The 25,950-nt window shown below is 38.5% G+C and overlaps 4 protein-coding genes and 3 non-coding genes across 11 annotated transcripts in view; 5 read left to right on the forward strand and 2 right to left on the reverse strand.

The window, feature by feature from the left end:
• The first annotated feature begins 160 nt into the window (after window positions 1–160).
• Window positions 161–15,122, forward strand: supt6h (SPT6 homolog, histone chaperone and transcription elongation factor). 2 transcript variants are annotated; one of them, XM_039694061.2, is made up of 37 exons: window positions 161–307; window positions 1,028–1,138; window positions 1,241–1,402; window positions 2,835–2,908; window positions 3,021–3,201; window positions 3,302–3,383; window positions 3,515–3,770; window positions 3,857–3,958; window positions 4,047–4,160; window positions 4,749–4,838; window positions 4,939–5,081; window positions 5,161–5,309; window positions 5,398–5,508; window positions 5,786–5,915; window positions 6,057–6,207; window positions 6,556–6,710; window positions 6,828–7,020; window positions 7,118–7,257; window positions 7,414–7,531; window positions 7,625–7,701; window positions 7,789–7,924; window positions 8,015–8,152; window positions 8,666–8,833; window positions 8,970–9,097; window positions 9,198–9,405; window positions 9,545–9,692; window positions 9,824–9,966; window positions 10,057–10,197; window positions 10,342–10,537; window positions 10,620–10,858; window positions 11,474–11,587; window positions 11,695–11,819; window positions 11,898–12,010; window positions 12,109–12,183; window positions 12,297–12,475; window positions 12,573–12,763; window positions 13,846–15,122. In XM_039694061.2, the coding sequence occupies exons 2-37, from the start codon at window positions 1,039–1,041 to the stop codon at window positions 14,033–14,035; spliced, it is 5,160 nt and encodes a 1,719-aa protein (XP_039549995.2). In that variant the 5' UTR covers window positions 161–307; window positions 1,028–1,038; the 3' UTR covers window positions 14,036–15,122. The 2 variants fall into 2 exon arrangements, with proteins under 2 accessions (XP_039549995.2, XP_039549996.2); XM_039694062.2 differs by having other exon boundaries at window positions 1,244–1,402.
• rab34b (RAB34, member RAS oncogene family b) lies at window positions 14,662–19,207 on the reverse strand. 4 transcript variants are annotated; one of them, XM_089123696.1, is made up of 11 exons: window positions 18,945–19,202; window positions 18,759–18,865; window positions 18,416–18,498; window positions 18,150–18,215; window positions 17,896–17,997; window positions 17,748–17,812; window positions 17,624–17,675; window positions 17,463–17,544; window positions 17,211–17,301; window positions 16,635–16,742; window positions 14,662–16,201 (listed from the first exon to the last, which is right to left on the reverse strand). In XM_089123696.1, the coding sequence occupies exons 2-11, from the start codon at window positions 18,813–18,815 to the stop codon at window positions 16,143–16,145; spliced, it is 765 nt and encodes a 254-aa protein (XP_088979822.1). In that variant the 5' UTR covers window positions 18,816–18,865; window positions 18,945–19,202; the 3' UTR covers window positions 14,662–16,142. The 4 variants fall into 4 exon arrangements, with proteins under 4 accessions (XP_088979822.1, XP_039549997.1, XP_039549999.1 ...); XM_039694063.2 differs by having other exon boundaries at window positions 18,759–18,871; window positions 18,945–19,201; XM_039694065.2 differs by lacking the exon at window positions 18,150–18,215 and having other exon boundaries at window positions 18,759–18,871; window positions 18,945–19,204.
• A 7-nt stretch (window positions 19,208–19,214) lies between these two features.
• Window positions 19,215–21,438, forward strand: rpl23a (ribosomal protein L23a). The gene is made up of 5 exons (XM_039693855.2): window positions 19,215–19,331; window positions 19,983–20,163; window positions 20,442–20,618; window positions 21,114–21,183; window positions 21,382–21,438. The coding sequence occupies exons 1-5, from the start codon at window positions 19,307–19,309 to the stop codon at window positions 21,394–21,396; spliced, it is 468 nt and encodes a 155-aa protein (XP_039549789.1). The 5' UTR covers window positions 19,215–19,306; the 3' UTR covers window positions 21,397–21,438.
• LOC120494753 (small nucleolar RNA Z17) lies at window positions 20,285–20,355 on the forward strand. The gene has a single exon (XR_005625880.1). It is a non-coding gene; the product is annotated as a small nucleolar RNA Z17 (small nucleolar RNA).
• Window positions 20,982–21,046, forward strand: LOC120494757 (small nucleolar RNA SNORD42). Its single transcript, XR_005625884.1, has one exon. It is a non-coding gene; the product is annotated as a small nucleolar RNA SNORD42 (small nucleolar RNA).
• LOC120494758 (small nucleolar RNA SNORD42) lies at window positions 21,247–21,314 on the forward strand. The gene has a single exon (XR_005625885.1). It is a non-coding gene; the product is annotated as a small nucleolar RNA SNORD42 (small nucleolar RNA).
• A 736-nt stretch (window positions 21,439–22,174) lies between the features above and the next one.
• tlcd1 (TLC domain containing 1) overlaps window positions 22,175–25,950 on the reverse strand; it is a 38,735-nt gene continuing 34,959 nt past the window's right edge. The window contains exons 3-4 of the mRNA XM_039693854.2: window positions 24,533–24,615; window positions 22,175–23,632 (exon numbers count right to left, since the gene is read on the reverse strand). Of these exons, the coding sequence (XP_039549788.2) occupies window positions 23,249–23,632; window positions 24,533–24,615 (467 nt within the window). The 3' untranslated portion in view covers window positions 22,175–23,248. The remainder of the gene's footprint in view (window positions 23,633–24,532; window positions 24,616–25,950) is intronic.

Here is a 25,950-nt window from a genome sequence, read left to right on the forward strand (position 1 = left end):
ATGTGGTAAACTTGAATTAAAAATGGTAAATATTTAAATTATAACTTTAAAAAAGGACGATAGCAGTTGGCATAAACGGTCAAGTAACGTCATGGACATATACACTATGTATATGTCTATGAAGTAACGCAAGCAAATGAATTTATCCAGACCGGAAGTTGCATTTGTGTTTACCGGAACGGGAATCCCAACACTAACCCTCTGCCGTTTTTTTGTTGTCACTATCAAGCTTCTTTTAACCTGACGCCTCGTTCTTCACCTCGTCGCATATTTTCAAGTCTTTAATCGAGCTTCCTCGCAAGGGAAAGTAAGTGCTCGATGTTTAGTTTCAGTCAGGTGTTTTGAAAAGCGGCGTATAATTCTTAGGGTTTTTCTTATTGCCCAGGTTAGCTGTTAGCATGTGGGCCTTGATCTTCCCTCAGCATCGCGGACAGTCGTTACGTGATAACGTGATACGTGAAAAAAAGAAAAGATAAAAAAAAGAACATGTCGTTTACCGTTTACGCTTGATTCATCGCTATCTTTTAGAGTATTTCTTAATAGGTATAAACTTGGTGATTATACGGTCCATATTCCTTGGCTAAGCTAAATTATCTAGTTAGTTGCATGCATGTCAAGTTCATCTCGATATATGTGTTTTCCCCTGGATGTACTAAATTAATTTTGAAATGTGTGTCTTAACATATATAATTAGGTTACCTAATAACGTGCTGTTTTGAATTACTAGTGGAAGAATAATCAGTTTAAGCCACTAGTGAAGATTATTTGTCATGCGATCCAGTTAGTCTTTTGTTTACTACTGCAAGTGATGTCAGATTTGATTTATGACCTTTAAACACTTTTATTATTTTTAAATAGAAGTATACTGGTTATGACAAAGGTATTTTCATATAATATTGTTTCAATTAAACATATCATACTTTAATACTGTCAATACCCCAAACCCCATTGAATGCTATGCCATATTTGTCACATATCCCTGGTAAAAAAAGAAAGAAAAAAAAATCTTGTTTGGATTTTCACATAGGCCTTGCAAACATGTCTGACTTCATCGAGAGCGAGGCTGAGGAGTCGGAGGAGGAGTTCGAAGAGAAAGACCTGAAGCCCAAGAAGACACAGAGATTTATGGAAGATGATGGTAAGATGTCTCCTACTTAAAGACACATCCAGGGCAGCAATATTACTTCCAGAAACCACATTTTAGTGTGTTGCTTATTAATTAATTGCTTAATTTCTCCAGAAGAGGAAGAGGAAGAAGAGAATACTGAAGATCAGGATGAGCATGGAAACCTGAGAGGACTCATCGATGATGACGTGGAAGAGGAAGATGTGGCGGAAGTGGCGAGTGAGAAAGAGGACAGTGACTCTGGCGAAGAGGTCCGTCATCGCCGCAGGAAACGAAGTAGGTTACCTTGATTAAGCTACATTAGTAAATCCTTCTGTATTTCTGTGTTTTGTCAGTTCATTAGTGATAAAATATTTAGGCTATCTTTCCTATAGTGTTTTTCTACTTTACTACAGTAAAGAATGGGTTAGATGTTAGTGAAGATTTGGGAAAAGAAATAAGAGTTTCCTTGTCTAGTAGAATAACTAATGTAATATTGTTAAATTCGCTGATAATCAGATCTCAAGATCGCAAAAAAGAATAAAGCCGACAAAGCTTAAATTTATTGGCTCACACACAACTCTCTCGTTCGTCAAGAATCCAAATGTTTCCATGGATGTGATGCAACTGTTAATTGCTAAGCTAATGTTGTTCTTATTAGGGCTGGGTAAAATCAAATATTCTCAATATGATCACTGCTATTTTGCTCAAACATTTCCCAACATGTCATTATATTATTGTTGTGATTAGGGTTGGGTATCGAAAATCGATATTTAAAGGGTTAGTTGGTTCACCCAACAATTAAAGCCTTTTTAAGATTTTTTGGAATATCAAAATATCTGAATTTTGTGTTCATGACATGAGGGTGATCATTTTAATTTTTGTGGGAACTAACCCTTTAAGGTCAACAAATAAAGTAATCTATATTTTATTTATAAAAATAAATATGCAGTGTTATTTTATATTTGTTTACAATTTCTGTACCTGAACATTTAGTTGTATTTATTTGTGCCATTGCTAATTTGTTTCTTATTTTATTACTCTTTAATAATATTTCAAATTTATATTAGATTGTCCAGTTGTTTATTGCTATGGTATTTTTTTTTTTAAACTGTTAGTGTTCTTTTTAGGCTGCTGTTTTTAGGTCATGGAAATCAGCTGCAACAAACGGTTTTGTCAAAAGACAGAATAAATATGGTTGATATAAATGTTTGACTAAATGTTTTTGCTTTACTGGAATCGGAAAGAAAATTCAAACGATACCCAACCCTAGTCGTGATGATTCCTTGTTTCAAGACATGTGGGTATGAGCGCAATAAAACAGTAAAGGTGTCTATGATTTATATTTTAGTAGCAAAAACCAGGCTCTGAAAGCTTTTGGAAAACTGTTCAAAGTACTTTTTTTAATTAATTTATTGACAAATCTGATTCAGTAGTCTGAATCAGTGCATCATCACACAGATTTGTTCTGGAAATACTTTTTTTATTATTAGATGGTTGCATTGAATGTTCATTTAGGAAAAACATGTCTTGATTATTATTACTTAAACTAGATTTTTGTACTTTGTACTTTTTGCTTATTGTTTTGAATCAATTGTGCCACAATTATGGTTGTTCTAATTAGGTTTTTTTTATTATTATTATTATTATTGACCAAAGGAAAAATGTAATATTGTTTTTCAATTTAGCTCAACATTAGTTCTCATTAATGAGTGTGTGCATCTGTCAGGTTATGATGACTATCTTGATGATGATGATCTGGACCTCATTGAGGAGAATTTAGGAGTGAAAGTAAAGAGGAGGGTGAGTCACCAATCTTTTTGCCTGTTCTAGGTTGCAAGTTCTTCACTAATTTAGCTGACACCAGTTAACCACTTAAATTTTGAATTCATAAAAAAAACGTGTGTGTGTTCAGAAAAAGAAGTACTCTCGTGTAAAAACCATGGATGATGAGGGGGAAGATGATGAGAAAGACCTGATTGCTGATGAGATCTTCACTGGGGATGGAGACGGAGATGGAGAGGTGGAGGAAGGAGAGGCTGTGGACACACTTCACCCAAGAGATGATGAAGAGGAGGAAGATGATGAGGAATCTGGTAGAAAAGACATTTACTCTTATTCATCATGGATTTTAATTCTTGTAGTGCTATTCTGTGGAATTTTAGTGATTTGTGTTTTTTTCTTCAATCTTTGCAGACATTGATGATTTCATTGTGGATGATGATGGACAGCCCATCACTAAAAAGAAGGGAAAGAAATTCTCTGGCTATACTGATGCGTAAGTTCAGTAAACAGTTATTTTGGTTATGTAAATTTAGACTTCTCTCCTTAGGATGATGGACTAAATCCCTGGCATTCAACCATATGACTTTCTTATCCGTAGCGTTACTCTCTTTTCTGATATTCTAGTGCTTTGCAAGAAGCTCAAGAGATTTTCGGGGGTGATTTTGACTTTGCTGAGTTCGACACTGAGGCGTATGATCATGCGGAAGAGGAAGAGGAGGATCAGGATGATGAGTCATGGGATCGACCGAAGAAGCAGACCAAGAGAAGAGTTGGCCGTCGTAGCATCTTTGAGATCTATGAGCCCAGTGAGCTGGAGAGCAGCCACATGACCGATCAGGACAATGAGATCCGCTCTACAGACATGCCAGAAAGATTCCAGGTGTGGATCAGCGTTAGGCTGTGTATAAATGTGTTTCCTTTAATTGTTGGGAATAAGGATATTTTATAACCTACTGTCATTTGCAGTTGAGGGCCATCCCTGTAAAGCCTGCTGAGGATGATGAGCTGGAGGAAGAAGCTGAATGGATTTACAGGAATGCCTTCTCTACACCAACCATCTCCATGCAGGTAGGAATTGAATGTTTGTACATCATGATTCTTATCTTATGGTACTAAGCTAACTTCTTTACTTATTTTGTTTTGGTTTGCACTGTAGGAGAGCACAGACTACCTGGATCGTGGAACAACCACCAATTTCAGCAGAAAGGGCCCCAGTACTATTGCTAAAATCAAAGAAGCCCTGAACTTTATGAGGAATCAACACTTTGAGGTATAGTCATGGGGGAGAATATGGTGTATTAGAGCCGTGACATACCAAGCCATCAGTGAACGTCTGTCCAGCCAATTTATGCAGTGATGTTTTCACGTCAGTGGCAATTTGCCCTATTCAGCATGTCGGGCGACCTGTGAGAGAGATCACTCTGATTGGCTGTTCAGTTTAGTTAGTCAGTATGTGAAAATAAAAGCGAAAGCGATGAAAAGGAGCAAACAGAACAGAAGGCTGTTCTAAATGTCATCCCAGAGTGTTTCAATATGCAAATATTTTCATAACCACATAGAAGAAAGAAAGTGATCAATGATTGTTATTCAAAATAATCTAGCGCTGCTTTGTTAATGGTTTGTATGCATGCAGTCCTAGTTTTGATTTCTCTGTTTGAGTGACAAATATACACACTTGATACCTGCTGATGTATCTGTTATTTCCATACAAGCACACAGGTGCAGAACACGGTTGACCGTTGCCTGTAGTCCTTTTAGTGTGTTCAAGCACAGATTTTTGTTCCAGATGCAGCCGACGCATTACTTGGTAGACAGGTCATCTGCTATTAACTTGTCCCTTCTCTCTTCCATCCTACAGGTTCCCTTCATTGCATTCTACAGGAAGGAGTATGTGGAGCCAGAGCTGAACATTAATGATCTGTGGAAGGTGTGGCAGTGGGATGAGAAGGTAAGGGCCCAGTCAAAATGTTCTCAGAATGCATCGTGGTTGCTGCTTTTTGCTTTAATTTAACAGTTAAATGTGTCTGTTTATGCTGTCCTCTCTATAGTGGACCCAGCTGAAGACCAGAAAGCAGAACCTGACGCGTCTTTTCCAGCGAATGCAGTCTTATCAATTTGAGCAGATCTCAGCTGACCCTGACAAGCCACTGGCTGACTCGACTCGTCCCCTAGACACTGCTGATATGGAGAGGTATGAGTACCTACCTAACAAACCTTCTAACGTATTATGCTGTGTCCACAGCAATCACCTGTTTCTTCTGCTTTGACAGACTTAAAGATGTCCAGTCTCTTGATGAGCTGGGAGACGTCTACAACCACTTTCTGCTCTACTATGGCCGAGACATTCCTAAGATGCAGAATGCAACCAAGGTCAACAAAAAGAAACTGAAGAAGATCAAGGAAGTGTCAGAGGAAGATGGTACAGCTGTGTTTTCATTGAACTGAGCCAATTATGGTGTTCAACCATGCATTATTAAAGACTAACACCTGGTTTTTTGTCCTGCTAGGGGAAGAAGCAGAGGTGGAAGAGGAAGAGGAAGAAGAGGAGCAGAAAGGGCCAGATTTGAAACAAGCATCCCGTAGAGATATGTACAGCATCTGCCAGAGCGCAGGCCTTGGTGTGTACATAATGCAAATATAAATAAGACTCAACAATAAATGCATTTTTTAACAAAAACAAATCCCTGACCTACTTCAAAAATAAGTGTGTTTATATAATTCATTTCATAAAAAATGTAAAGCGACATATTTTATGCGTCAGAAATATGTTATGCAATTGGGGGAAAAGTTAAGGTATGAATTTTATGTAATTTATATGCATTTTATATAATGACAATGCAACTCTTTGAAAGTTTAAATTCATACAAACTTTTTTCTCACTTTTCTTTTTATTAGATGGTCTTGCCAAGAAGTTTGGTCTGACCCCAGAGCAGTTTGGAGAAAATTTGCGAGACAGTTATCAGAGGCACGAAACTGAGCAGTTCCCTGCAGAGCCTTTAGAACTGGCCAAGGACTATGTGTGCAGGTAATGGATCAATGAAAACTTGAAATTCTATCTTATTAAATAAAAATCTGTGACGCTCAACTCTTTTACCCACTGCTTTCTGAATAAGTTTGTAATTTGCATATTTATTCATAAATCATACATTTATTCATGTTTTCATAGTCAATTTAACACCCCGGAGGCTGTTCTGGAAGGCGCTCGCTACATGGTGGCCATGCAGATTGCCCGTGAACCACTGGTCAGGCACGTGCTCAGACAGACCTTCCAGGAGAGGGCCAAGATTAACATCAAGCCAACGAAGAAGGGAAAGAAGGTTGGTACTTAGGATTTTACTGACCTACCTTATATTATGCAGAAAGTGTCAGTTTCCTACCAGCATTTTATTAACTGTTGTGTGTTTGTTTATCTTCTACTCTTTTGCTTAACCATATTCATCAAGGAAAGGGTATTAGCAAAATAGCAACTTTCCCATCCCAGCAGAGTTCTGTTGTGGTAGAGCTTTAGCTAGAATGAATTCTGTTGATGTATTGTTATTGCTTTGCTACAGTGTTACCGTAGTGAACTCCTATTCAAACCCAGACTGAACTGATGTGCCAGTGACTGCATTGTTTGCTCTTTTGTCAGTAATTCCACATCAGCTAATGTCTGTCATGTTTCCCAGGATGTGGATGAGGCGCACTATGCTTATTCATTCAAGTACCTGAAGAACAAGCCTGTGAAAGAGCTCAGTGGAGATCAGTTCTTGAAGATGTGCCTGGCTGAGGAGGAAGGCCTGCTCGCCATAGACATCTGCATTGACCTTGTGGGAGTCAAAGGGTATAGATGTGTCCTGAAAATTTTAGCTTGATTAAAAACCTGGAAACAATTCATGAGTTGTTAAGGATTATATACAAGAGGTACTAAGTTGTTGTTGTTTTTTTGTCATCTCTACAGTTATGGAGATCAGACATACTTTGATGAGATTAAGCAGTTCTACTACAGGGATGAGTTCAGTCACCAGGTGCAGGAATGGAACAAGCAGAGAACACTTGCCATTGAACGTTCCCTTCAGCAGTTCCTGTATCCACAGATGGCCAAGGAACTGAAAAATAAGCTAATTGCTGAAGCCAAGGACAATATTGTTAAGGTGCCACATTAACATTTCCTTTAAAAGCTAACCGACCGTTTCTGTGCTGAATTGTGGCTTAAAACATTGATTTGTGTTTCTTGCGTCTGTGGTACAGTCTTGCTGCAAGAAGCTGTATAACTGCCTGAAGGTGGCTCCTTATCGGCCTGATCAGCAGGTAGAGGAGGATGATGACCTTATGGATGAGTCACAAGGAAAGGGTATCCGAGTACTCGGGGTGGCCTTTGCTTCTGGCAGGTACATATTTGTATTAAGTGAGAGAAAACGTCACTTGATTTTGAATAGGGATGCATCAGCACCATATCAGTTGTTGGCAAATATTTGGGATTTAATTTGCTTGAAGGTTCACTAATTTGTTTAATAATTTGTTGCTATGTTCTTGTGTTTCTATAGAGACACGCCAGTGTTCTGTTCCCTCATCAATGGTGAAGGAGAGGTTGTGGACTTCCTCAGGCTACCTTATTTCCTTAAGAGGAGAAATGCATGGAGAGAGGATGAAAGAGAGAAAAAGGTAAAGAAACAGAAGCCCTGCAAACCATTTACTAATTACCATTACTATTTCAGTATTGTGGCTTTTAAAACATATTTTGTTTTTTTTCCATAGCTTCAAGACATTGAAAACCTCAAGAAATTCCTGCTTAGTAAGAAGCCACATGTTGTTGCAGTTGCTGGGGAGAATCGGTATGTTTATTGTTGCTCCTTTTGCTTTAAAAATGTCATAAATATTTATTGGGCCGCATGTTAATCCTGTTTCTGGGATGTGTGTAGTGATGCTCATATGGTGTTGGAGGACATCAAGCGCACCATCAGTGAGCTGGAGCAGGACTCCTCTCTGCCGGCGGTGGGAGTGGAGCTGGTCGACAATGAGCTGGCTGTGCTTTATATGAACAGCAAGAAGTCTGAGGTCAGTGCAATGTGACAAACACATTTTACAGATAAATCATTGTTGAAGGTTTTTTCCTAATGTTACTTTCACATGCTGCTCTTCTCATAGGCGGACTTCAGAGACTACCCACCTCTGCTTCGGCAGGCTGTGTCTGTGGCTCGCAAGATTCAGGACCCCCTAGTGGAGTTTGCCCAAGTCTGCAGCACCGATGAGGACATCCTGTGTTTGAAACTGCATCCCCTACAGGTACCAGCCTATTCTTTCATCTTACTTTCTGCCATTTATCTTTAAAAACATGACTAAAGATTAAACCAAAAAAATGTCTATGTAATTTTAATGTATTTTCATTTAAGTACTTGATAACTTTTAGATTCTGGTTCTTATCAAAACATTTATTTTATGTTGATTTCTAAGGTCCTAAGATTATTTTTGTAATATTCTCATTTTCTACTAGATATTTTTCTCTATATCTCATCTGCAATTTCGATTTCGGCACGCTCTGCAGCAGCTGAGCTATACATAACTGCCAGATTCAAATTGCGTGCTTTCGCGCTATAAACATCGGATGATCGGCCCAACCCTACAGTTTTACTAAAAGACCTATCAATGGAAGTCTGTCTTCAAAAATTTTTTTTTGGCTTCTGGTTGAATTGACACAGAATAACCCTATATTTAGGGTTTTCTTTGATCTTTGTCATCAGGTTTGAGCTGAAGGCTATTTGTGGATCAATTCTCATGTATTATTTAAATGTTTTTCAGGAGCATGTTGTGAAAGAGGAGCTTCTGGGCGCTCTCTACTGTGAGTTTATAAACCGGGTGAACGAGGTTGGTGTGGATGTGAATCGTGCCATTGCTCACCCTTACACCCAGAGCCTAGTCCAGTACATCTGTGGCCTTGGATCTAGGAAAGGCTCACACCTGCTCAAGGTGAGACGTTCTTCAAAAATCTCTATTCTCACTTTTGGTATTCAAGCTGTTCTCTATTTGTCTAGCTAATGGGTTAGGATATTTTGCTAGAACTAAATGTTTAAATCATCTTCTGCACCTTCCCGATGTTCCTCAGATTCTTAAACAGAACAACACTAGGTTAGAGAACCGTACCCAGTTGGTCACCATGTGCCATATGGGACCCAAAGTCTTTATAAACTGTGCTGGCTTTATCAAGATCGACACTGCCTCTCTTGGTGACAGGTAAGATCCTAAACTTAATGTGTGTGAATGACCACCAGCTCACTCTGAATTATGCTGCATACTGCCAGAAGAGATGGAAAAATGTTTTTTCACTCTGCAGCACTGACTCCTACATTGAAGTTCTGGACGGTTCCCGAGTGCACCCTGAAACGTATGAGTGGGCGCGTAAAATGGCAGTGGATGCTCTAGAGTACGACGAGTCGGCAGAAGATGCCAACCCAGCCGGAGCGCTAGAGGAGATCCTTGAGAACCCAGAGAGACTGAAAGACCTGGATCTGGATGCCTTTGCTGAGGAGCTGGAGAGACAGGTGAGCTTTGTTTTGGTCTTAATTTTGGATGGTATGCTTATGTTTGTTCTGTTAGCAGGCACATTTATCCAAAGCGACAGTTGAGAAATGTACTTAACCATTTTACTGTAACCATATAATTTTTTTTTCTGTCTTTCAGGGTTATGGAAATAAGGGAATTACGCTGTATGACATCCGAGCGGAGCTCAGTTGTAGATATAAAGATTTGAGAGCCCCTTACAGACCTCCCAACACTGAAGAGGTCTATAACATGCTTACCAAGGAGACGCCTGAGACCTTCTATATTGGTAAATACTACCTGAACATTTTCATCATAGAGTAATATATAATTATAAACCTACAGATTTACATATTTTATAGTGCTCTGTGATGTATGTGGTCTCTGTCCTCAATGTTGGAAATCTTATTGCACATATAGGTAAACTCATCACCTGCGTGGTGACTGGCATCGCTCACAGAAGGCCACAGGGTGAGAGTTACGACCAGGCCATTCGTAATGATGAGACGGGACTCTGGCAGTGTCCTTTTTGCCAGCAAGACAACTTTCCTGAGCTCAGTGAGGTGGGAATAATTTCTGTTACCTTTCAATGAAATGAGATTTTAGCTTTTGCACATTTTGCCAAATACTCATGACATGATGTTGTTTTTCAGGTGTGGAATCACTTTGACAGTGGCTCCTGTCCTGGTCAAGCCATTGGAGTGAGAACCAGGTTAGATAACGCTGTCATGGGCTTTATCCCAACCAAGTTTCTTAGTGACAAGGTGGTCAAACACCCTGAGGAGAGGGTCAAGGTGAGCTAATCTCATATTTCCTTTGTTTACCTCATCTGTCATTCATTTATATACAATATACATCAAATATGTCGCCCTGCAAAAGTTCTCGAAGTCTGAATCTCATTTTGACATACGTGCTTATGCCTGGCTCTCCATTTATAGGTTGGCATGACCGTGCACTGCCGCATCATGAAGATTGACATTGAGAAGTTCAATGTAGACCTCACTTGTAGAACATCTGATCTGAGCGACAAGAACAATGAATGGAAGCTCCCCAAAGACACCTACTATGACTTTGATGCTGAGACAGATGATGTCAAGCAGGAAGAAGAGCTTAAAAAGAAACAGCAGAGAACCAGTCAGTATTGACAATCTCTTTTTGAGGGCATTTACCATATTTTTAAGTGATGCAAGTATGACTTTTGTTTTCTTTTCACTAGCTTACATTAAGCGTGTGATCGCTCACCCGTCCTTCCACAACATCAACTTCAAACAAGCGGAGAAGATGATGGAATCCATGGACCAGGGGGACGTAGTTATTCGACCCAGCAGTAAAGGGGAGAACCACCTGACGGTCACGTGGAAGGTGGCTGATGGGATCTATCAGCATGTGGATGTACGTGAGGAGGGCAAAGAGAATGCCTTCAGCCTTGGACATACTCTTTGGATCAACAATGAGGTGAACTGTTGCTACATCTCGCACATGCATCACCATTGAAAAGTTTGGCGTCTAAACTAGATTTTCAGGTACAGAAATAATAATCAAATGTAAAATATCTGTATAAATATAGATTAACCCTTATTAAAATTATTCTGTCAAGAGCAGTGTTTTTTTTCTCCCCTTTCTGTTGTTTGATTTAAAATATAAAAATAGACAGCGTCAGGAATATTAGGCTGCTGTCACTTTAAGAGTTGGACAAATCCAATCCTCTGTTACACATGCATTTTATTTCTCACGTATTTATGTTCACTTAAGACATATCCGACTATGTTTACGATAATACTCGACAAGACTGATTGTGAATAATTTTGTGTGAATATGTCCGTTCAAGCTCAGGAAGCTTTTTGTGGAAACTGATACATTATTTTCAGGATGAGTAGATGCATTGAAATTTCTAAAGAACAGAAAACATTTTTAATACTATAAACGTCATTATTGCCTCTTTTGATAATTATACTGCATCCTTGTTAAATAGAAGTATAGAAGGTTTTTATTTTATTTTTTAGTCTTAGAGACGCACAATTCGTTCATGCAGTATATCTGAAATCTAATGGTAGTCGTGGTTATCTGCAGGAATTTGAGGATCTGGATGAAATAACAGCCAGATATGTCCAGCCCATGGCTGCATTTGCACGAGATCTGCTCGGCCACAAGTACTTCCACGACTGCAATGGAGGTGATAGGAAGGTATGTTATAATTCTGAGGAACTACCATTTTTCTGTTCTCTTCATCTTGATTTATACTATTTACATTGATATTTATATTGCATTTATCCTTTCTTGCATTTGTACAGAAAATGGAGGAGCTTCTCATAAGGTCCAAGAAAGAGAAGCCGACATTCATCCCCTACTACGTTTCAGCTTGTAGAGACCTACCGGGCAAATTTCTCCTGGGTTACCAGCCTAGAGGGAAGCCGAGGTAACGCTCACTACCCAACCAGAGCAGAGCACTGGACTCGCCAATTTTTTTTAATAGCTCTTTGCTTTTGTTTTGCAGGATAGAATATGTAACCATCACTCCAGATGGCTTTAGGTATCGGTCTCAGGTATTCTCTACGGTCAATGGTCTCTTCCGGTGGTTCAAGGACCACTACCAGGATCCTGTGCCAGGTTAGTATTCTCTAAATCTGAATATCTGAATCTAAACTCCTGCTCTGGCCTAGCATCATTATTATTCCTTTTAATGCTGTATTGTTGTCTATATAAAGGTGTCACACCAACCAGCAGCAGAACGCGAACTCCAGCATCAGTGAACGCCACACCTGCCAACATTAACATTGCGGGTATGTCAGACATGCTGACTTCTCACCTGAAAACAACGGGGCTTTCTAAAGCTTCTCAAATGATTCTTCTCATGAATGTATTTTAAAACGCATACCTGTCCCCTCACTCTCAGACTTAACTCGAGCCGTCAACGCTCTTCCGCGAAACATGACATCCCAGATGTTCAACGCCATAGCGGCGGTTACAGGGCAGGGCCAGAATCCCAACACAACGCCGGCCCAGTGGGCCTCCAGTCAGTATGGTTACAGCGGCGGCAGCAGTGCAGGAGGAGGTGGCAGCAGCAGCGCTTATGTACGAGACCTCCACCTATTTGCTGCTACATCCTACTGAGTCAAAACAGAGCATGCTAATGTTTAATATACTTTCCTTGCCTTTCCATATTTTCAAGGTATTCGCAACGCCCCAGCAGCCAATGGCCACTCCCTTGATGACGCCCAGCTACTCTTACACCACACCTGGCCAACAGCAGGCCATGACCACGCCCCAGTATCCCAGCAGTACACCACAGTCCTCACACCATCAGCATTCGTCCTCCACACCATCGTCCTCATCATCGAGAGTACGGACGCCACAGCCCAAGTGAGTCCTACTGCTTTCTTCAATACACAGAACCATGTTAGGCACATCACACACGTTTCTCACACAGTTTATTTTTTGTGGTGTTCCAATCTCTCTTCCATTGCACTTCAAAGAAAATTGGCCAACCAATAAGATTCAGGTTTTGTCACATGACAAAACCTGTGCTATGCAGTGCTGCTGCTGCTGTTACTTGCAGTATATGAGTATTTGCAGTCTGAGTATTTGCAGTCTATGAGTATTTGCAGTATGAGAATTTGCAGTCTATGAGTATTTTGCAGTATATGAGTATTTGCAGTCTTGAGTATTTTGCAGTATATGAGTATTTGGCAGTCTATGAGTATTTGCTGTCTAGTCTATGAGTCTTGGCAGTCTGAGTCTTGGCAGTCTATGAGTATTTACAGTCTATGAGTATTTGCTGTATGAGAATTTGCTGTCTATGTGTATTTGGCAGTCTGAGTATTTACAGTCTATGAGTATTCTATGAGTATTTACAGTCTATGAGTATTTGCAGTCTGAGTATTTGGCAGTCTATGAGTATTTGCAGTGTATGAGTATTTGCAGTCTATGAGTATGAGTATTTTGAGGTTTTACAGTATGTATTTGGCTAAGTGATAATGAATGACAGAAAGAATCTGGAACCGGCTCTCTTGTCTCTGTACTCTTGTATTTGGTGTGGTTTGATAAACACCATATTGAATAAAAAAATCCAAATGGCATTTGAAAGGTGAAATATTACTACATTTCCATAAGCTGTCAAGAGTATAAATTAGCATCTTCTTTAAGCCTGGGACGGATTTTGCGCATTGGAAATTTCTTTTCAATAGGAATCTGCGTGTTGGTGGTTTTTGCTCAAAAACATTTCCTACACCGATTTTGCTTCTGTTTAAGCCTGATGTCGTATTTGCTATGCTGACCAACAGAAAGCTGTTGGGTTTGAAAGAGATTTCTGTGTAAGCAGTACTTCATACATTGCTACGCAATTGACAATGGGCATTCCACAAGATGTTTTCCACTTCTTTTTTGTGTTTAATTATAGTAATATGGGGTACTATGTACTAAAACTCCATTTGTGTTCCCTGCAGGACAAGTTCCCACACTGCCGTGGATTGGGGTAAGATGGCTGAACAGTGGCTGCAGGAGAAAGAAGCCGAGCGGCGAAAGCAAAAGACGCCCCGCATGACACCCCGACCTTCGCCCAGTCCCATGATCGAAAGCACGCCCATGTCCATCGCCGGAGACGCCACTCCCCTCTTGGACGAGATGGACCGATAGGAGGAGAGAAGGAAGGTGCCCAGACATCTAAATATAAAACCCAATCCATCCACGTCCCATCTCACACCCTACGTCTTGCTCTTTCGCTGCTAGAAGTATTTCTTTGAGTCATTCAGTGCTACTGATACAATGACAAACACTTGAAACATGATGACAAACGGATTTAGGAAATGGACCTACGATATAAGTTTGTCACAAGGGTTTTCTTTTTCTTTTAAGCGTGTGCAGAATGCACCCCTTTTTCATTTTGTTTTTTAACTAAATTTAAAAGGAAAGGCTTAAAACATGATACGCTGCATGGTTGTGCCCATGGGAGTTGGTAATCAATTCATAGTAAGATTAGTTCAGGCCCTCTCAGAGACCGTTTCTTTCTGTATCTGGCTCAAACATCTAAATAAAACCCTGTTTCAGTATGAACCAGAGCGCTGTAATGATTTAACGTTGGTGTTCTGTTGAGCTGTTGCTAAAATGAAGCAAGTGACTTCAAAAGACATCTTGTAAATGCCATGTTTTTGTGGACCATTACAGTGATCAAACATATGCATTTTAAATTCTAAACTTTGAAAAATGATGTTTTTAAGGTTTGCTCAACCCATTAATTCTGCTGTTTATTGTTGAAGCCACGGCTAATAATGTGCTTATACAAGTAAATGGAACTATTGTGCTATAAGGTATTGAGCTTTTTCAGTTTGGATGCTGTTTGTGTGTATGTTAATGAATCTTTTGCTGGCCAGATGTCCTGAAGGTGTTTGCACACATGCTTCGTCCTCTTTCCTTTTATGTAGAATCCTATGTATCATTATAGATGACAAGTGAGACATTTAAGCAAAGAGAACTTTATAAACAGGCTCCTTATACTGTGACTATATTTTCACACACCAAACAGTTATTCATATTATGACTTCCCAAACCCCCACAACCCATTTAGTGACTCTTCCAAGCTCTGGGAAGAGTTTCTGACCTGATCATGTGTTCTTTTAGCACTGAGGCTGCATTATGCCTTTAGGTCAGGAATTGTCTCTGTTCAGTGTTTTTCACTGCTGACATCCATTTCATTTCTTTCTTTGATAAAGTTGTCAAAATTAAACTTCGGATTCAAGTGTTTTTATTTAAGTAGTCGGTTTCTTATCCGTCTATATTGATTTCAGTTAGTAAAGAAGATGTTTGAGTGTTTGTATTCACTCTTCAGACCTTAAATAATTAATTTCAGACAGCTGTGAATTTACGGTGATTGCTAAATAGATGGCATTATTCCCAATTCCATGTGACATTTGTTGGAATTTTAATGCCTCTGATGCTTAAGGTACTACCAAAAATTTCTAATTTGTTTCTGACATAATCCATACTTATAATAATATTTTAGCCTTTATTGTCTCTGAATCAAGACTGTATACATGTTTGTCAAGTTGCTCATTTTTGCTTCGCAATTTTTGATACGTCTCCGTTTACGTCTAACAATCCTTCCATTTAGCTCACAGTGGGAGTCTTGTGTCCAAGCAGACGGCAGCAGAGCCCGTGGTCATGAGTCTTGGCATATGTATCATATTAACACATGATGCAATGAAAACAAGGCCTGCATTTACAAAAAAAACATTCAGAACCACCAGGAGGGCATTTAGTGACCTCTTAAGTACACTGCACTAAAGACTGCTGTTTGCCTGAACAAAAATGATTTCCATCAAATTACAGGGATTTGCAGTAATACTGACAAGTATTTATAGATTCTAGATGTGAGAAAACTATATGGCACTGTTTGGGTGAAAAAATGAACACATTTATAGACAAACTAATCCTCATCAATCAATCATGGTTAATTGAGAGTCTGAAAAACTCACGTGTATCCAAATAATCATGTAATATATGATGCAGAAACATCATTTGCATTCATTAATACACCTCTAAATACAGTCTAAACTTTTCTTTCAGATGGATTCTTATTGAGATTTCCCCATTATCTGACTGGCCAAGTCTTCTGATTGTATTATTTTCTTTTTTCACCCAGGGATTTGTGTCAGGGCATTACGGGACATCATCCTGAAGTCTGTATTCAATGGTCACTTCAATTCCCATTTGATCAGATCCATTGAAACATGTTGCATATGTTCAGTCAATGACAGCAGTTTGATTGCCTCTTCTTAAAATTTCCATCACAATTATTAGAAATTTCTGTGGAGTGAACAAAATATTTTCAACTGTAAGACAATATGAAATAAAACGTTTGAAATAAGCCCAAATGGTGAATGTAAACGTATTAAAGGAATAGGCAACCCAAAAATGTCAACCTCACCATCATGCCTTTCCAAACATGTATGACTTTCTCACTTTTGTGGAAAAATAATAGATCATATTTTGAGGAACTGGCAAGCAAACAAATTTCCAATTGAATTCCATTATATGGTAAAAAAAAAAAAAAATAGATAATGGAAGTCAATGGGAACCGAAATTGTTTGGTTACCAACATTATTCAAAATATCATCTCAGAAATATATTTCAGAAAAAAAAATGTTTGAAATGACATGAGGGCCAGGGTGAGTAAATGTTAACAGCATTTTAAGACATTTGTGATACATTACTTGGACTTTATTGAAAAAGAACTTACTGACAATATCACCAACTTGTCTAGAATTGTTCCTTTCCAGTTCAGATAATACAGTCGCCTCAAATGTAAGTGATGCAACCCGGAGGAAGAAGTCTCTCACACTTTCCCCTATGGAGGATGACAGAAGTTATACATCTGATGACATCAAAAGTATGGAGTCATTTGAAATCTATCTATCTATCTATCTATCTATCTATCTATCTATCTATCTATCTATCTATCTATCTATCTATCTATCTATCTATCTATCTATCTATCTATCTATCTATCTATCTATCTATCTATCTCTCTATCTATCTCTCTCTCTCTCTATCTATCTATCTATCTATCTATCTATCTATCTATCTATCTATCTATCTATCTATCTCTCTATCTATCTATCTATCTATCTATCTATCTATCTATCTCTCTATCTATCTATCTATCTATCTATCTACTGTTTTCAGCATTGAAATAACACTTTATGTAGATAGATAGTGTTGCAACCTCACATATTTCTGGCATCAGCTCAGACATACCAACTAGTTTGATGGCACTAAAACCCCCGCTGTTAAAAGTCTTTAACAATTTACTGACCTGACAGGGCAGAGACGGCCCAGTATTCTGCTCTGATCTCTTCAGAGAGTCTAACAGCCTCTTGCTCCATTTGGGCCAAATGATCTGGGTGCTATGGAGAGAAATGCTCAGTTATCTCAAGGAAACATTGTTTTGGGATTATCAGTACAATTTCATCCATATGCATCCATATCATTTTGTTCTTTTAAAAATGAATGAGATCATGTGGCCATGGCTTTTTAATATCTTACAGGTGATCATTTGATAACTCACACTAAGATCCTTCTTGGTTCCCACGAGGAAGAGGATAACACTAGAAGGGTCGTTGTCTCTCATGGCATCTTCAAGCCACTCTCTGAATAAACAGAGAAAACAGACATGGTTCATGACTATTCAGACTAGTGTTTCAAACCAAATAAGTGATCACACTGTACCTCGCATTATCCAAAGAGTGATAATTGCTCAGGTCAAACACAACGATGATGGCTGGAAACAAAAGACAAATTGTTTATGCTCAATCCACAGCAAGCGTATGCTTAATATAGTCTGTTTTATTACCTTGAGCACCTCTGTAGTATGTGGATGCAATACATCTAAATCTTTCTTGACCTGCTGTGTCCCACCTGCAAAGGGAAAGAGGTCCGTGATCGAAGGATGCAACCATACGAATGATGTTAAACCTATAAAAAAACCCCACAAAACTCACAACTGCAAACTGAAGGGCACCCCGAGGACCTCAAATCTCTCCATCTCAAAATCCACTCCAATAGTCGCCTTGTACGTCTTGTCAAATGTGTCTTTGCAGAATCTTCAGGTCAGAAATATTAACAATTACAGTTAATCAACATCATACAGTTAATCATTGGGATTCATTTCATAAAAGTGACATGTATCAGTAAAGGAAGGCACTATGAGTTCTTACCTAATAGAGAATAGTAAATTACCATTACAGACTCTTACCTATTTATTAAACAGGTCTTCCCAACTCCTACATCACCAACTACAATGACCTTGGCTACATTCAGTCTGAAAATATGGTGAACATTTACAATAAAATGATGTTCATTCATGCTGCACTGCACATTTCACATATACAATCTAAACCAATCTAGAGGGTTTGCGTGTGAAGTTTTGCCTATATTGTGGGGAAAAGGGCCTAATAAATGATAACGGAAAATATCAAAACAACATGGAAAATGGAAAGAAAGAGAAAAAGAGTTACTTACCCTGATTTCTGTCCTTGACATGCCTCTCTCACAGTAATATTAAAGCCATCTTTGGTGTGCACTGCAGCATCCCTTGTAAAGTACTGAATAAATAAACCAATATAAATTAGTTAGGCTTTAAAAAGTGTAAACAAAACAACAACAAAAAAATATCGTTTTACATAATAAATCTGGTCCAGCTGAGTCAGGTTTATAGAATTACACTCAGTGGGTAATTCAACACAATAATCCTCTACTTGTTAAGTGTCGTAATTCTGAGAGAGAGAGAAAATAGCCTACTAAGAAGTATAAAGATGTGAAAGTATGTGCATTGAGACAAAATTTAAAACAAACAAAGTGTTACCAAAGGGAGTTCACAGATGATCCTGTCTCCTTTCACAGGGGGTAGAGAGCTCATCATGTGAGAGCTTTAACAAGACCACACCAATGCAAACACTGAACCATTCTGTCCTGTTACTAGTGGGATAAACAAATATAAAACATAAACATATTAATAAATGAAAATACAATAAAAAAAATTACAACTTACCTAAAGGCAGAAGGCTTTTTCACATTCTACAAATAGGCTATTTTAGACTTTTAATTTCTAAATTCGCATTAGGCTACTATTTAGTCGACACATTTTTGTTGTTAATGCAACTATTATTTTGTAGGTTATTTTGCCGAAAATGTATGAAATACATAAACAAATAGGCTAGTCGTATTAAAGTTTTACTGCGTGACTGTGCTCAGCTCAACACAAGCAGCACTCTCGCGGCGCTCGATATTTACAGTGCGCAATTAAACTACAGAACCCATAATGCCTAGCGGTGTTCTCGCGATGACTGTATCTGTTAACGTGAACCCCTGTGATATACTGAAGGAAACCCCTCTCGTTCTTCCTTTCCCAACATGGCCCCGAAGGCGAAGAAGGAAGGTGCGTTCGTTTTATAGGTTTTATATTATAAAAATGAAGTTTATTCTGATATATACCTCTACATTTTCGCTTAGATGTAGTTGATATAGTTATGTTTGTGTCTAGTGGTTTAATTGGGAGAATGGAGTGAAATAACATTGATTTTATTTCAATAAGTGCCGGTGTGAGACGTCCTTAGTCGGGTTGGCGGTTAGCAGCAAGCTAACATAATTGAGCTGCATGCGCTCTCAGTGCGTCATTCTGTCTATCTGTCTGTGTGTTAAAACTATTTACCAGTTGGCATAAACTGGCTTTTTACCTATCATTTGAATTGAAAGGAGTAAAACACAAGTATGACACTTCATTAGCTTGTCATCGTTAGCTAGTAAACACACGTGGCTACCCATATCTATCCATTTCTTATTATCGGTTAGTTTAATGATTTAAAGAGTCATACACTCAGCCTCGAAAACGATAATATTGTTAAATATCAGCAATTTTATGTGTGATTAATTTTATAGCTGCTACCTTAATATTCATGTAACGTTACACTGATGTGACTCTGAAAGTCCATTTACCTTTATAATAAAAGGTATTGAATTAAATTATTCCTGCATCATATAGACTGCTTTGATAGTATTGTATGGTCTTAATTTATAATTCTTTCTACAGCTGTCCCGGCCAAGACTGAGGCCAAGTCCAAGGCCCTCAAAGCCAAGAAAGCTGTGCTGAAGGGTGTCCACAGCCAGAGGAAGAAGAAGATAAGGACCACCCCAACCTTCCGCCGGCCCAAGACCCTGCGTCTGAGGAGGCAGCCTAAGTACCCTAGGAAGAGTGCTCCACGCAGAAACAAGTGAGACCCGCATGCTATTTTGTGCTTTCTGACTTCCTTTAGTCCAGAGTGCATTTGTTACTTTGCTGTGATGAAGTATAGTTAACGAATGTCAGATTGTCTTAAAACCATGTTGTTTTAGGATGCAAATGATGGGAATTGCGATCAAAGCATGAAATTATGTGATTACAATATTTAAAACGCTGATGCATCCTCATTTCAACGTTGAAAAAGTTGAAATTTAAGCATAAATACAACTTAGAGCTTGCTTGAGTTTGACATCTCTCTCATTCTGCCAGGCTGGACCATTATGCCATCATCAAGTTCCCCCTGACCACCGAGTCCGCCATGAAGAAGATTGAGGACAACAACACTCTGGTGTTCATTGTTGACGTCAAGGCTAACAAGCATCAGATTAAACACGCCGTCAAGAAACTGTACGACATCGATGTGGCTAAAGTCAACACACTGATCAGGTAGAACTTGCTTTGTTTTTCAAGTCTTTTAAAGCAGTGGTTCTCAACCAGGGGTCTGGGGACCTCCGTGAACTTCCAAGGCAACCTCAAGATGACAAATTGCTAGCTTACTAGCTTAAGCCTTTTCTGTGAAACCAGGGGTTAAAATATCAATGCTCCCAATTTCTGGGAATAAATTTTTAAAAACGAAAGTTAAATTACAGCAGCAATACTGGAAATAGCCAATATCTGGAAGCCTTTGAATATTGTTGCTAATAGAGGGGGCTTTGAGTCAAAAAAGTTTGAAAACCACTGTTTTAAATCAGTACTTTTCTGGCTAATGAAGTCTGCTAGAATGATGGTCTTTGTGGGAGAAGCCCTGCTGTGCAATGATGTAAAGATAATCATTACTCTGACATTTGATGTTATCAAAGGAACCTCTGATGCACAGGAATAGACTTGTCAGATTTGTGAAGATGTGATGAAATGTTCTAAATGCTTTATTGCTCGCTTCAGGCCTGATGGCGAAAAGAAGGCATACGTTCGTCTTGCACCAGATTACGATGCTTTGGATGTTGCTAACAAGGTAAATTTGTAAATGTGACATTCACACGTATAAAGGGATACATGTTGAGGGAACTGTCAATCTCTGCAAATGATGTAAACTTTGTTTTTGCCTGAATGATTCTGATGCATTCAAAGGAACCACTGATGCTTTGTCATCTTTCTTTTGTGAAATGTTTGTGCTCTGAACTGTGCTGATTGTCATCTTCTTTTCTTATAGATCGGCATCATCTAAAGTGCTCTTGGTCAGATGTACAGAAGAATAAATGTTTGTAAACTATTTTTGTTGTGGCTTCATTTTGTTTGCATTTTAAGCTAGTTTAGAATGAAGCTGTGTGGTTTTGTTTTATTAATTTTTTTCTCAAAACATTTACATTTATGTAAGCTAGAGCATCAGCAGGTTAATATTCTGCCATCATAATTTAATCATCATTCAAGATGTGTTAAATGTCAGAATTACTGTAATACATAAGAATTGAAGTTTGTGCATCATGACCATGGATTTCTAGATTGAGTTAATTCCATTTTCCTGTTCCATTCATCCTGCCCAGTTAGGTTCAGAACTATCGGTGCGGCCCATTGAGTGCAGGTCATTGTTTTTAGGTCGATAAATTGTTTTTAGGTGGGATAAATTAAAAATGGCACCCTGATTTACCTTGATGCGAGGGGAAATGGAGGTTACAAAATAGTTTCCAGTTATATCAATGCAAGAAGCCTGAAAATGGTCGACTCCTGAATTGGCTTAATGCACAGCTGCACTACTTCCTGAACTTAAGCCAGCTCCTTGTTTCCTGTCTGCCATTATTGGACAAATTGATTAATTCAGGTGTGACTGACCTCAGTAGTCATGGCAACAATAATCAGACACACCTGAATTAATCAAGTTTGGCCAATAATGGCAGACAGGAAACAAGGTGCTGGCTGAAGTTCAGGAAGTAGCGCAACTGTGCATAAAGCTAATTAAAAATGAAATGCAAAACCAAAAGATTTTTGCAAATAGTAATTCACTGGCCCATTCCAAACTCTTTTATTGTTGGAACATTTTTAGCATTTTCTTAAATCTATTCATAACAGCCTGGGAAAGGTTAACTTTTTTTTAATGTAAAGCATTTTCAACATTTTGTTTTGGCAGGTTACATTCTTGAAAGAAAAAAAATGAATGTGTATCTGTTATTTCAATTTGACTGAATTAACATTCCTACCACCTTGTGTTCAAGACTGGGTGTCTTGTTCATTATATTTATTTTCATATAAAAGCAACAGAACTTAAATTACATACAGTTTATTAACAACACTGTGCACAAGCGTGAATCCCGCGATATCAGTCTTTGATCCCACAGGTGTCTGATCCACTGCGAGAAGCGAGATTTGTCCAGCTTGCCTGTGCTTTTTTTTCACTCCTCCTCTCACTGCAGCTGCCTACTCTCGCATACATTTTAGGTGAGGTTAGGCGCATCTCAAACAAGCCAATTGACTCTTCTTTATGTGTACAGATGTGACGTAATGACGCAAAGACATGCTCGAATCTTCCGTGGAAATCCACCAGTACCACTCAAATTAAAAACATTACAATTGCACTGCTTTGAATGGAGCTAAGGCAAGCAGATAGTTGAACACTGACTGGTTATGTATTTTGCATAATTTTAACCCAAAAAAGCTACAGATATGGAAAGCCGCTTTAACCCATTGGCAGAATTTTTCTTTCTTGTATGCATACACATACAATTTATAATTTATTTTGCAAGAAAATTTTAGAATTGTCTTAACGTCATTTTGTGAATCAAGTAAATGATTTTTTTTGTTGCAATTTTTGTACTGGAAAAAAAGAAAATCACTTTTTTTGCAGTGTAAAACTAATCTTTAACAGAATCTTAAACAATTGGCTACCATGAACCTTTTTGAGTTTAAAGTAGTTTGATTTAAACTTTTTTTTTTTTAATTCTAAATATAAATGTTTTATTCTAACATGTTTTAAATGTCCCTGATTGGCAACAGATTGTGTCTGGCTGTTCAGTACAGATATCCTACGGATAAACGTTGAATGCAGCCTATGGTTTATGGACCGATAGACATCAGCATCTGTTCGTTTAGTCCTCAGCAAATTTAGGAACGCTTTTGTGAGGACGCTTCTTGTTGAAGAAGTCTGTCCGGAGGAGGCGGTAGAAATAGATGAGAATCATAATGTTCATGAGCATCATGGTCATCAGGAAGTAGAGAGCATGATCCAACGACGAGTAGTGATGTATGAGGTACCAGGTGAGGTAAAACTGTGCTCCAAGCCGGAAGCTCATGTAGGTCATCACATTCAACAGTTTGTTAACAGTGTAGAGGAAAGAGTTTTGGGCCACCTTAGCCAGTTTGAGCAGTAAACGTGTATGCAGGAACACGCTGTTCACCTCCACAAATAAAGCCACCACTGCACCCGCCACATACTGATGTGTGAACACGGCGTACAAGAAACACCAGATCACCTACAGGAAAAGATACAAGGGACACCCCAGGTGAATATGGGTAAAAATCAATTACATTAAGAAGAGTGAAAAATCAAAAAATGTGTGGAAATGTTGAAATATGCAATTATCAAATTAAATACAAACTTATTTGAATATATTTCTACAACAGAAATCTGAACATTGGGTATAAAGCCATAAAGTATATACATGAGGGAATGTATTTAATGTAGTATTTTTTGGTATTTAAGTAGAGGGAGTGTATTTTAGGTGTTTTCTTTCCGTAGTCTGAAACAACATGTTGTGGAAAGCCACATAGGTCAAAATGTACAAGTACATGAAAAACAATGTGTTTGCCTGTAGTGTCTGTCCGTCTAGTTTGCTGTAGTTAATATATAGCTACACATGTATGAATTAATTAAGCCACTCTTAGTAATAACTGAGTAACACTTTCCAAGTGTTTTAAACTCTTATTTGTTGCTTATGGTGTCTTTCTGGCAGGGTTCTTTGTCTTTTTTGAACATTGTTTCAACTTGCTAGAATTGTATGGATTTATTTTTTCAGGATGAGGCCTTGCCAAATAAGGAATCAAGTACAAAAAGTAAAAGAAACCCACGCACACATACTGTATACAGTATGTACAAAAGGCCCCTTTCCTTGGAGTATACTGGGAATGATGTGTAATCAATCATTGTGTCTGAGCGCACACACACACCTTCAGGATTGAGTTTGAGCCCCCTCTAATCTGTGTTCACAATCAATAACTCCATTGCTTTGTTTTGAATCTCAAGTTTTTTTGTTTTTTTATCTGGATCATTAAGTTGTGACATTATTCAGGTCTAAATAAAAGATGTTTTATCACTTTGCCTAGTACTTAAAACATTGTTCATGGCCTTGTATGATAACTGTGTATTGACTTACCATAAAATGGTGAAGTAAAAACTCCCAAGATGCTTTTGCATACCCACTAAAAATAATGTCAGCAGCGTCCTGAATGAAATACCCTGTTGAAAGAGATCAATGCTGAATTAATTGACAAAACCCTTAAAATATAGAGGGTTGCATTTTACATTTCAACTGAATTTTACAATTTCCAGTCCCTGTGTGTGAATCAGGTTCACTGTGGTGTCCCTCCATCAGTGTCAACGTTTGGCACAGTTTATATTCACAGATGAATCTCAGATGAAAAAGGAGTTTCAGTCCTTTCAACATTGTTTGTACAACACTTTTCATTATCTTTTAATTAAAAGTTTGGGGTCAGTTTGAAATAAATTTTAAAAAGCAATAAGCCCCTTGAAGCCATGATTTACAGTGAATTTAGAACAGGGCATAGATCGGTATGACGGAGTAGTGCCTAAAACCCCCAGCTGTTCTAAATTCACTGTAAATTACAGCTTCAAGGGGCCGTATATATATTGAGGTTCAAATATATTGAGATATTCATAATGGCATAAATGCTACGTGGGATCTCAATATCTCAGCTCTGGAAGGGCTTTTTGCACTCAGGTCTAAGTCTCATGGCCCTCTATCAAAATCCAGAGTTTTGGGAAGATTGGAGAAACTTAATTTTTCACCCGGAAAAAAAAAACGTAAGGGGTACCACTGTCGTTTTTTTTTCGGGCCGAATTTTTGAGTTTCGATATCTTAGCTCTGGAAGGGGCTAGAGCCTCCATTTTTGCACTCAGGTCTAAGTCTCATGGCCCTCTATCAGAATCCAGAGTTTTGGGAAGATTGCAGAAACTTAATTTTTCGCCCGAAAAAAAAAAACGTAAGGGGTAACACTGTCGTGTTTTTTTCGGGCCGAATTTTTGAGTTTCAATATCTCAGCTCTGGAAGGGGCTAGAGCCTCCATTTTTGCACTCAGGTCTAAGTCTCATGGCCCTCTATCAGAATCCAGAGTTTCGGGAAGATTGGAGAAACTTAATTTTTCGCCCGAAAAAATAAAAAAACGTAAGGGGTACCACTGTCGTTTTTTTTTAGAGCCGAATTTTTGAGTTTCGATATCTTAGCTCTGGAAGGGGCTAGAGCCTCCATTTTTGCACTCAGGTCTAAGTCTCATGGCCCTCTATCAGAATCCAGAGTTTTGGGAAGATTGCAGAAACTTAATTTTTCGCCCGAAAAAAAAAAACGTAAGGGGTAACACTGTCGTGTTTTTTTCGGGCCGAATTTTTGAGTTTCAATATCTCAGCTCTGGAAGGGGCTAGAGCCTCCATTTTTGCACTCAGGTCTAAGTCTCATGGCCCTCTATCAGAATCCAGAGTTTCGGGAAGATTGGAGAAACTTAATTTTTCGCCCGAAAAAATAAAAAAACGTAAGGGGTACCACTGTCGTTTTTTTTT

This window comes from Pimephales promelas, chromosome 19, assembly GCF_988280905.1.
Source record: "Pimephales promelas chromosome 19, fPimPro1.hap1.1, whole genome shotgun sequence".
Taxonomy (NCBI): domain Eukaryota; kingdom Metazoa; phylum Chordata; class Actinopteri; order Cypriniformes; family Leuciscidae; genus Pimephales; species Pimephales promelas.

Bases quoted from the DNA above. Each gene is read 5' to 3' on its own strand.
- rpl23a (XM_039693855.2), top strand. From the start codon at position 19,307: ATGGCCCCGAAGGCGAAGAAGGAAG. The intron at 19,332-19,982 runs GTGCGTTCGTTT...TTCTTTCTACAG, and splicing joins CCCGAAGGCGAAGAAGGAAG to CTGTCCCGGCCAAGACTGAG. The intron at 20,619-21,113 runs GTAGAACTTGCT...TGCTCGCTTCAG, and splicing joins AAAGTCAACACACTGATCAG to GCCTGATGGCGAAAAGAAGG.
- supt6h (XM_039694061.2), top strand. From the start codon at position 1,039: ATGTCTGACTTCATCGAGAGCGAGGCTGAGGAGTCGGAGGAGGAGTTC. The intron at 1,139-1,240 runs GTAAGATGTCTC...TAATTTCTCCAG, and splicing joins GAGATTTATGGAAGATGATG to AAGAGGAAGAGGAAGAAGAG. The intron at 5,310-5,397 runs GTACAGCTGTGT...TTGTCCTGCTAG, and splicing joins GGAAGTGTCAGAGGAAGATG to GGGAAGAAGCAGAGGTGGAA.
- rab34b (XM_089123696.1), bottom strand. From the start codon at position 18,815: ATGATGAGCTCTCTACCCCCTGTGAAAGGAGACAGGATCATCTGTGAA. The intron at 17,813-17,895 runs GTGAGTTTTGTG...TTCCCTTTGCAG, and splicing joins GTGCCCTTCAGTTTGCAGTT to GTGGGACACAGCAGGTCAAG. The intron at 17,545-17,623 runs GTACAGTGTGAT...CTGTTTATTCAG, and splicing joins CACTCTTTGGATAATGCGAG to AGAGTGGCTTGAAGATGCCA.